The sequence below is a fragment of the Oncorhynchus mykiss genome, chromosome 29 (assembly GCF_057628025.1).
Source record: "Oncorhynchus mykiss isolate SJ-2025 chromosome 29, ASM5762802v1, whole genome shotgun sequence".
Classification (NCBI taxonomy): Eukaryota; Metazoa; Chordata; class Actinopteri; order Salmoniformes; family Salmonidae; genus Oncorhynchus; species Oncorhynchus mykiss.
Genome location: NC_143050.1, coordinates 21105370 through 21115924, shown reverse-complemented (window position 1 = coordinate 21115924; position 10555 = coordinate 21105370). Strand labels below are relative to the sequence as shown.

General features: G+C 38.0%; 2 protein-coding genes across 4 annotated transcripts; both read right to left on the bottom strand.

Moving 5' to 3' along the window:
• Positions 1 to 52: 52 nt before the first annotated feature.
• Positions 53 to 3981, bottom strand: LOC110509900 (sorting nexin-24). Its single transcript, XM_021591097.3, has 7 exons — positions 3688 to 3981; positions 3141 to 3224; positions 2759 to 2863; positions 2522 to 2616; positions 2358 to 2387; positions 2118 to 2182; positions 53 to 1819 (listed from the first exon to the last, which is right to left on the bottom strand). The coding sequence occupies exons 1-7, from the start codon at positions 3754 to 3756 to the stop codon at positions 1749 to 1751; spliced, it is 519 nt and encodes a 172-aa protein (XP_021446772.1). The 5' UTR covers positions 3757 to 3981; the 3' UTR covers positions 53 to 1748.
• Positions 3982 to 4071: 90 nt separating this feature from the next.
• LOC110509899 (protein-lysine 6-oxidase) lies at positions 4072 to 9837 on the bottom strand. 3 transcript variants are annotated; one of them, XM_021591096.3, is made up of 8 exons: positions 9534 to 9837; positions 8032 to 8881; positions 7774 to 7882; positions 7228 to 7359; positions 6355 to 6508; positions 5759 to 5854; positions 5486 to 5601; positions 4072 to 5200 (listed from the first exon to the last, which is right to left on the bottom strand). In XM_021591096.3, exons 2-8 carry the CDS (start codon positions 8666 to 8668, stop codon positions 5194 to 5196), a joined length of 1251 nt encoding a protein of 416 aa, XP_021446771.1. In that variant the 5' UTR covers positions 8669 to 8881; positions 9534 to 9837; the 3' UTR covers positions 4072 to 5193. The 3 variants fall into 3 exon arrangements, with proteins under 3 accessions (XP_021446771.1, XP_090082909.1, XP_090082910.1); XM_090226783.1 differs by lacking the exon at positions 9534 to 9837 and having other exon boundaries at positions 8032 to 9310; XM_090226784.1 differs by lacking the exons at positions 4072 to 5200; positions 9534 to 9837 and having other exon boundaries at positions 5482 to 5601; positions 8032 to 9310.
• Positions 9838 to 10555: the final 718 nt, after the last annotated feature.

The following is a 10555-nucleotide window of genomic DNA, read 5'->3' as shown; positions in this document are numbered from 1 at the left end:
ATTTTGTAAACCTTAAAACATGGGGGAAATTATTTGAGAAAAAAAGAAACCATTAAGGAAATGTCATGCTTTATTGCCATCAGTCTTAATCATGATACTTTAGGCAGAGCACAGTGATCTGTAAAGTGCTACAGTATCATTACTCGGGTGTCATGGCACAAGATACATACTGTACAAGACATACACATACAAAGTAGAAACAAAAACAGCTGGATTTGTCAACACAGGCATGATTTTATCTCAGTTGAAGTGGACAGTTCTATACATGACTGCTCAACTAACCCAAGTTCACTTCTCATTTAACAAATGGAAAATCCTCTACTTTAAAGCTAGAATCCTTAGTTATTACCAGGTGAAATCACACATCGAAATGAAAATAAACATGCTATTTTTGACCTATAAATGTGTGCTTTAGTATTGTTTTCTTTGGCAACTGTGGTATAAGCGGAGTAAACACCTCTGTTCTGTACATTACCCTGGAAGAATGAACCTCGAAGGGACTGCATCATCCATTATTTCCAAGGTAATGTACTGAAAGTTGGTGTTTATCCCTTACATAACAATTCATTCTTGAAAAATACAACTTAAAAATGCCTGACAGCCATACCCATCAGAACCCAAAATATAAGCTTGTTTTAATCCAATGTTTGTAAATGTAAACAAACTATCCTCAAAATATAGCTAAAACGAATGCTGATATCAAAGATGGTGGCAACATTTCTCCTGCCCTATCCCTCAGCTTTTTACTGAAACAGATGCAGGATTACCACTGTTTTAATAAAGGATTCTAGCTTTAAGTGTTTTAATGTTCACACGGTCTCAATTCAGAGACCACATCGGATAGAAATATCAAGGATGGCAGAGAATTCTAGTCAATAGAAAGTCCAGACCATGTCTTTCAGAGTGTCTATATTATTAGCCATCCATAATTGTCTAATGAATGACAAGCGCAAAGTAATGTCAGACCAACTAAGCTGGACTTACTACGAAAAAGCATCAGCTGTGTATGAGGCTTATCAATTACACACACAGCATTACCATATGCTGAACACTACAGCATCACGAAGAGTTTAGATCTGTACAGCGTCAATCACTTTAAATTGGATCAAAACTGACTGGCGTGTAAATGGCCTTGTAAGTTTACAGCAGCAGTCCCACGTTCAAAAAGAGCAACAACGAACCACATGGATCTTCTTTAAAATAGAAAGGGACACACACAAAGTTGAGATAAGGCAGACCAACATAAGACATCTTATTACACTGACAGTACATGTTCAGTTTCCCTTTTTATATTTCAGCTTTTTAATCACATGTTTGAAATGTTTGATCGGTTGCCCTTCATTAATTCATAGCTAATATATTAGAGTTAAGTGTTTGACCTAGTAATGTTATTTCACTGTGTAAAACTTCCAAGGTCTCACCTTAATTTGAGTGAAAGACCATTAGTAGATGGATACAGCCTGTGGGTCCATGAGGCTGAATATATGCGTTATCTTAAATGTTGTCATAACATCATGAGTGTTCATCTTTGAATAACAATCATTCAGAAAATGCATTTCTTTGAGTCGTTTCATCTAAAATATTATCAAGATATCCATTAACACAGAAACAAACCACAAAATATTATATCATAAACACACAACTATTAGAATGTTTACAAAATTGACTCATACAAGCTGTTAATTTCTTAATCTTCTCTTTCTCTTCATGAGTTACTAGTAAGTCCTCCAAGCTGGCAAACAGTAACTCTACCTTGGTTGAAGGTCTGGGAAGAATATTCCATGTATCACTCCTTCTACGACAACATTTGAAAATGTATCTATGGGGAGAAAAAAAGCAAAGTAAAACTGATTTGTTCTATACAATATTACATTCCCGCTTCAAATGATTATTGTATTTACAAGAAACATTTGTATTCTAATGAGCTTCTATTTACATATTGTATTAATTTTTTTTATATTCTTATTTGTTGCATTATTGAGGGGGAGCATTGTGTATCCGGTGCATATGACAAATAAACTTGACTTGATTAAAATATGACAAAATAGATCTTTAATATTGCAACCATATTGAATGTATATTCATGGGCAGCCTGAAGATGTGTAAAGATATGTTACCTTGGGAGGATGGGAGCATGTAGGGGTCTCTATGGTAGAGCATTGCTGGTTGGTGGGTCAGTTTACTAGAGAGAGACCAGAGAGGAGATGGAGAAGTTTCACAAGTCTAATAAAGATAATGTTCTGACAAAATTATTCAGAATAGTTAGCAATCTGAACTTGCATTTTGACATACTTTGAAGTTACCCTACAACACAGTCACTACTACAAATCTAATCAACATAAAATCACTTAACAAACCTTGCCTCTTCAGATTCAGTTTCAAATGACCTTTAAAAAGAAAGAAAAAAATGCAAGATAGAAAATCAGTTTGGGGATATTATATAGAGGAACTATTTTCTTTCCCAGATGAGATGTTATAAAAGTAGCCTCACTTTTATAGGGCACATTGTATAAAAACTCACCCACAACTTTCTGTTTTTGTCAGTGAGGGAAAGTGGCGGATGTTGAGGAAATCCAGGAATATCTTTGGGAGAACTTCATTCTCCATAATTATAGTCTGTGGAATAACAGACACAAGAAAAACAAAAGCAAATGGTAGTCAGGGGAAAAAGGTCAGTGGTCCTATTAATACAAAAGATTGAGAGTGTGTGGATTCAGAATATCTAGTCAGTGTAGCCCTGTGGTTGTATTCCCATTACCTGTAGATATAGTTCCAGACCATGTCTTCTCTGCTCCAGAACTTTGGGAATCCAGTTCCGTACATGCTTAGAGGGTATCTCAGGAGGCGTCATACTCTTCTTCAGCTGAAAGAAGCAAATATCAAATTGAGCATGGTCACAGGGCAATCTGTGGATGAGGGTAGAGGAGTCTTTCAAAGCCTAGCTCAAGCTGATTCCACTAATTATCACCCCACAAACCTAGACCAAGCCTTACAATATCATTGACAATGATGGCTCAGGATGTTGCAGAGTACAAAATATGTTTAGAAAGTAAAGTGGGCTCTGTTCTTGCACCAAGAATAATCAGTCAGTCTTTTGCATGGCCGTGACAGAAAATAATCAATGGTACACAAAAACTCACTATTTTATGGAGATTATGAAATTCACTGTAGCGCTTCTTCACTGTATGCTGTCTGCCATTCATTAGCACGTCGATTTTAAAGACCTGGAGATGAAAAAGAACCACAGTCATGGTTAGGAAATGTTAAATAAATGTGAACGTACAGGCTGAAAGACATGACCCTGATTTGAACAAATTCACATTTGACAGTCATAGCCATTTAAAACAATACACTAGTTGGACAAAACTGCTCTTTCGTGACTTTGTTATCAAAATGAAACGGTCGGGAGTTTCACACCATGTCAGGACTACCAGTAAAAATCTGTTTTTAAGGTCGCTGGTCAAAATTCCTAGAATGGATCGCTCTCAACGGGGGTCTTCTTTACTCCCACTCTAGTCACGTCAAGTTTGCCTTGATAGTAGCGAACATTGTCCAAATTGAAGTAGCTAAGATACTCTTGGTTTGTTTTCAACCATGTGTTGCAAACCTGCAATGCTATGATTGTGGTTCTGCGGTTTTTGCACAGGCTTAACTTTACTGGTGCAGAGGACATTCAAGATCTCTTACCGTGTACCCTTTCTCAATCGGATTGTCCTCTGAACGGAACGATGGAATGAAAATCCTGACGTTATGCATTTTGGAAAAACAACTCCAACACTAAATGCATGAAGCCTCGAGATATATATGAACTTGCAAACACATATGGAGGTTTTGTGAGCCAGCTAGCTAGCTAGTTACATTTCGCTGAAATTGATTCTTCTTCTTGTTTTGACTGTAGCGTATGGAAGTACAATAAAGTCACACTGCTGCTCTCTACTTGGGTGGAGAGGTATTACGACCGCGAGCCTCATTAATCAATTAACCAACATAATTTGTATCTCAAATTAATCAACTGTGTGAAAACCAGCTACAATATATTTCGAGGGTTTAAATAAGAAAACAAAATCACAATGAATGTCACAATGATTTATTCAAGTAGATTTCCTGGAATACATCAAAACGGTGCAGTTATATGAGCTTTATCATTGCATAAATATCAAACAAAACAGGACAAAATAGATAGCTCGCAGAAAAACCATAAGTAAAAGCATTTCACAAAACAAATGAATCCTAATTCTGTTTGAATATTTGGTTCAGAGCACAGGCACAGTATGTACAGTATCCAGTACTATATGGGAAATACTTTTACTCAGGGATGGGCAACTTGTGAGCAAAACATTTTAGTGGCCCACCTCTTGACAGAGGATACATTTTAGAGTTCAATTCCTGCAATTCTACACATTTTGCAATGGGACTGAGAGAATATTTTTCCATTTTATAACAAATTTCATGCCAAATTTAATTTTTGGAAGTTGATTCCTGGGCCTACAAAAAACGGATCTGTGTACTGCTAATATATACCAATTTTCAAACCCTTTAATGTAATTTTAAAAATCTAAAGTGACCTTGAACATGAGTTGTAAACATACAAGCTATAGCAAGCAAATGTGAATAATTATAGAAAGAGTGAATTAAAGTGATGATATGTTTGACGTAAAACACATACAACGATGAGGGAAATATGCCATGGTTAAAAAAAATGGTATCTCACCATGCGCTACATTTTGTGCTTTTTAAGCAAGCTGAAGATGGATTCCATACAATGTGGTGCTGAATATTGTAATTGATATGTAAAAAACAAGCCATTTCGAATTTTGGTGGGGTTTTAACATCTGAAATTCAATGTATTTGGTTTAGACCTTTTAAAACCAACTATAGGCTATGTAATATAGAGGCTATACTTTTAATTCTAAACCTATCAAGTAATTAGATCCATATTTTATTACCTCCTCATTGAACATACAGAATGGCTTTACAAAAACATGTTTAATTTAGGAATAAAATTAACCTTAGAGTTTTTTTTTTTTTACATTAACCGGAAAAATTGGTCAACTGTCAATTTGGTAAGAGTATGGCCATTTTTACATAATTGCAGTTATCCATGTGTGCTTTATCCACAAATGTTCTGTCATTTTCTGCTATGGAGTTTTCACAGAATTGCTTCTCAGTGGTTTGGAGAGTGACATCCCCCTCTTAATAGCTGAGAAGAAAATAATAAAGAATTTCATCACATACAGCACATACAGCACATACAGCACATACAGCAAAACACACAGCATAATATTTCCTGTAATGTGAGTTCTGATTATTAGATGGTCACAATAAGTTTATAAAGGATTACTGTCTGGCACACTACAGTGAATAAGATGCTGAGTCATGTGTTGAAACTTGGGCTGGTTTCCTAGACCTACTCCTACTCCCGACTCCTACTATAAAAAGCATGCACAATGTTATGCAAAATGAGATGAGGGATTTCAAGACTCACTGTGAGACGTGACATCCTGACACATAGGCGTAGTTGCCAGTATAGCGGACCTCACAGCGCACAATGTTGTTGCTGTAGTCAGACTCTGGAACCTGATAGCTGGGGTTCACACTGATCTAAAACACAAAAAGAGCAAAAAAAAAGGGTAGAAGTACAAATGTTTCATAGCGTTTCATAAAAACAACAGAAATTCTTCTTAGAGATGGTATGGGAATGTGTGACACAGTGTTCAGCTACAAAGTGCCAATAATGTCATCTGTTTTTGTGACAAACCTTCAGGACATAGTTCCCAGGTTTCACATCTGTAATATCAATCCACTGGCAGTCGATGTCTGCGTTATAGGTATCATAACATCCTGGACTAAGGCCCTATAACCAAAGGAGCAACATGAAACCTCTGATTAGACAACAGTAAGAAGCACCTACATGCCATTACAGAGTATCAGGGTAGGGGTCAATTCCATTTCAATTCCAGTAATTTTCAAGAAGAACATTGAAATTCCAATTCCATTTATGTTCAATTATTTTAAATGAGAAACATGTGGAATTGGAATTTGGTTTACTTTCTGAATTGGCTGGAATTTAAATGGAATTGACCCCAACCCTGCAGAGTATTTAACTGCATGTATGTGTTTTGCTGGACATCATATCCTGGTACTAAACAACTAGTTATACAATCTAGACATACAAGAAGAGCAAAATTGGCACTGTCCAGTTATTAGTTGAGAGACGAGATAAAGCAGGAAAATCATCCATGGTTGGACATTTATGGTTTATTTTTTTATTAGGCCGACGGCAATGGTGACAGCTAGTCTTCCTGGGGTCGGATTGTCAACATGACATAAAGCAACAAGGGTTGTGTTGGTAACCTGGGTGTGTGAGGTGCAAGCAAAGCGTCTGTAGTAGCCGTAGTCACAGGAGCTGTCCTCCAGGCAGAAGCTGGCCTTGTGTCCCTCAGCCACACTCCTCCCACCGGAATCCAGCAGGTCATAGTGGCTGAACTCGTCCATGCTGTGGTAATGTCTGGAGAGAATCAGGACAATGGAGGTTGATCAGTGTAAAATAACTGATTCAATAACTTGGTCATCACTTTGGCTGGCATTCAATCAAACATGCACTGTAGAAAAATGAAAACATGTTGTTCCAATGCTGAGGAATGCATAGGAAAGGGTTCAGGTCAAGATCCAGTCAATGAGACTGAGACTTACAAATCAGTTGTACAAAAACCAACTACAGGATGTAAGTCAATATGTTAACTGGAACTCTGCCAAATGTACCCCATACTTGATGTTAGTACATTATGTGACTTACTTCAGAGCATAGCTATGGGCTGAGGTAATGTGAAATGCAGACGTCTATGGAATCAAGAGAACTGGCATATTTTGAATGTATACAGGTTATAGACGTCTCTCTCTCTGAAGGTTCTGGCTACACATCCAGAATCACATTTCTCAGGTGCAGTACAAGTTGTGTTTTGGAGTCAAATATTTTGAAGTGGAAATTGGAGTCAAATACATTACCATAAAATGTTGCAATGCTATATTTGACAGACCAATGAGTCTGATGAGACCAGTGTGTTAATGATCAATAGAAGGACATTAATCTACTCCGTAAGACAGAGAAAGAAAAAGAAAGAACAGCACAAACGATACAGTGTTTGTGTAACTGGCAGATAGAGACAAAGAAACATACAGATCTGGACATAGGTGGAAAGTCATATAGACAGACTGGGAGAGACTCACTGGTGACAACTGTGCCATTCCCAGGAGTAGCGCGGTCTGCTTGGCAGGAAGTCAGCCGTCCCCTGGTTCTTCACACGTTGTGGGAACCTCAGAAGCATGCGGGTGTCATAGTCTCTTGCTCTGTAGGCTGAACTGCCACACCAACACAACATCACAAACTGAATACACTTTGGACACAGAATTGAATAGAGTGCATTTATAATCCAAATACCTTCTTTTAAATAAAGTGTTTGGTCTTACATTTATGGGAAAGGTTTGGTACAGCGAGTAGTGATTCCTTTTGAGAAGGATATGGTTGTTTGCGTTAGTTTTGATAATGAGTTTACCCGTTTGACTAGTGATGATTTCTCCATGTAAACTGAGGAGCGTTTAAACGGTTTGTTGAATTCTACCAGTCGACACTTACAACTGGCAGCAGGAATCTATTTAGGGCAACCTTAAACCACAAACGCTCAAGAGTTACAACTCACACAATCTGACTCACACAAATGAAGTTGTTGGACAATAACCTTCTCTTTAAATCTGTAGTGTTTCTTCCAATAGTACCTTGACAAGCAGTTCTCTTCATTTGCACATCGGAGGTTGTACATAGGAACTCTCTGGACATATGCAGAGGCTTGAATGTAGTATGCATCTGGCACAAGATCAGGCAGACCTAGAGGATATGTATTTGTCTTAATCACAAGTTAATGTTATATGAAGAAAAACAATAACACAGAATGTATCTTTTTAAAGCTACATGTACTGGGAAAATAATTCTGCAGCAAATGCATCTCAAATTCCAACCAATTCAACCATTCTTACCGTTCTGATGGTACCTTGTGCCATATCCAGGTCTCTCTCTGCGCCTGGGACTCTCGTACACGTCATAGTAATTGTAGTAAGGATTATCTGAATCTGAGGTTTTGTATGGGTTGTAAGGATCATCTCCTGCCATCATGTCTTCTCTTCTCGGCGATGGGGATGGTTTGTCCTGTGTCCCATTCGTCGTGCCATTTGCCTTCGTTTCTGCAAGGCCACTTGGATGGGAATCCTGTTGCTGGTGCCCCTGTCCCCTAGGGGGCCTTGAAACTCGAGGTGGTATCCAGCGCGGGCGCGCTCCTGCGCCGGACACTGTGTGAATAGATGAGGGAAGCGGTCTCGATGAATCAGAGGGTTTGTTGGCTTCCCCATCGCTAATGATGGTGACAGGTCTCTCTTGGACTTGGTCTTTATCGGCGCCTCTTTGCTTTGGTGGTCGATATTCCGAGCCGTGACTCAGAAGGCTAAAAACCTTACCATTGTGCGCCCATTGTATTGTCTGCCGTAATGTACCTGCGGCTTGGTTATTTCCTGGCCTTGTCTCTGGTGGATTCCGCTGAGATTGGACAGTTTGCAGTATGCAAACGAATAAACATACGTGCGCACACGCATAAAGCGTGACAAATGAACGCACTCCCATAATACAACTAATTCAACTAAATAGGTTATGACTGATAATTACTAATATTTTACTTTATGTGGTATATCATTTTCCCGTTGAAAATAAAGTACATTCAATGACTTTTCAAAGTAAGTCTAATTTACACTACATTAAATGCTGAAAAACCTGCACCAGTATTGCTATGTTCTCCACGCAACCTCACGTCGTTCTGTCCAGAGTCTAGCAGATGCGCTAAGAGTGGGGAGGAGGAGGAGTTGAACACATGAAGTTTCTAATTCCGTTGTTAGACAAGCCCAGAATGGCATGGTGCTCATGTAACAACTGGATGGATAGGCTACTTGACGCCGACCCTCTTAATGGGTCTACTCCAGAGTTTAATAATATAAAACCATGTCTTGTGTTTTTCTTGCACTGTCTTACGTTATTATAACTGTCAGCCATGTGCGGTGTAATTAACATGAGTTTCAGATGTGTAGCCTATAAACTAAACATGTTAACTAACTAACCAGTTAAATTACAAATATTTCTATATGAAACATTTTCAACAGGTCCCTCAGTTAGTAAAATAATCCCTATGTCACCTTGGTCATCAAGGTAGAATCACTGATGTGTGGACTTTGCTAATGACTGCTTAGGGCTTGCAAAAGCACATCACAGTATAAGCACATAATCACAGTCACAATGCCTTTCTACAATTACCCCACCCAGGAAATAAATCTGGGAGAGAGCACACACACGCACGCACAATTTTATAAAGTCAGACTACTTAAAACAATTCTGATTTTGCAACAGTAGGCCTATTTCTTATAGTATGTGATAAGAAAATTACAAGCTCATTGGCCAGATCAGCAGAAACGCAAATGTTAGGATAAATAGCACTTACTTTGTTGGATGACCTCTGACAAAAGTGCAACCTCATCGTGCCAAAATGGTCTTTGCACATCAACTTTCTCACAGGAGCTCTAAAATGTAAACATGTCATTGCGATGTTCACTCACATAAACAAAAACTGAACAAAAAATTCCAGCTTCTTTCCCTTTGGTCCTTTTTTGGCAATGTGTTGCTCTTATTTTTAAGCGTAGCTATATGAATTTATGCAGCAGTTATTCTATGCAATAAACACATTGCGGTCTCTCTGTTCTTTCATTTGGGACTGTTTCAATGGTGCCTCAGATTGCAGTATGACCACGTTGATCCCTAAAGTCCTGGACATATCGGGAACTTTTAATCTTCCCTTACAGTATGCCAAAGAAAACACTTCCCTGTTGTTAACACTAGGGACATAATATATAGTTGGGTTACCTTAAATCAATGGTTTTCATTTTTCTCTGTCATGTCGTCTCGGAAATGTATTTTTTAAATGACTGACCACAGTCACCACGACTGTACTGCAGTATCAGATTTTAAAAAATCACCAGAACGCAATACATTCTAATCTCTCAATCCACAGTCAACACTGCTGGACACTATCAAAATGCATACTATGTAAAAAAATATATATATTTAAAAAATATACACTAAGATCTTATTTTACATATCCTGAAACTAAAAGGCAGCCATATTATTTCCATACCCACATTTTACACTAGGGGGCAGATTGTAGCAAACTAAAGTTTAGTTTTGTAACAGGAATGTTTTCCATTGGGGACTGGGCACTTTCTATTAATAATGATTAAACAGTTTTTTTGGCTAATCAATGTATCCACGAGTCCTTTTCATCGACCACACAAAGAGACAATCTGAATGAGAATCTGGAAAGAAGCACTTGTGTATGACCTCCGATAATTATAATAAATGACCATATCATTTATTTTGGCCCTAAATCTTCTTAGAATTTGTCACACCACACACTGTGGAAAAATCCAAATTTATAGAATTGGCTGGCCAGTACTGAATTATAAAATA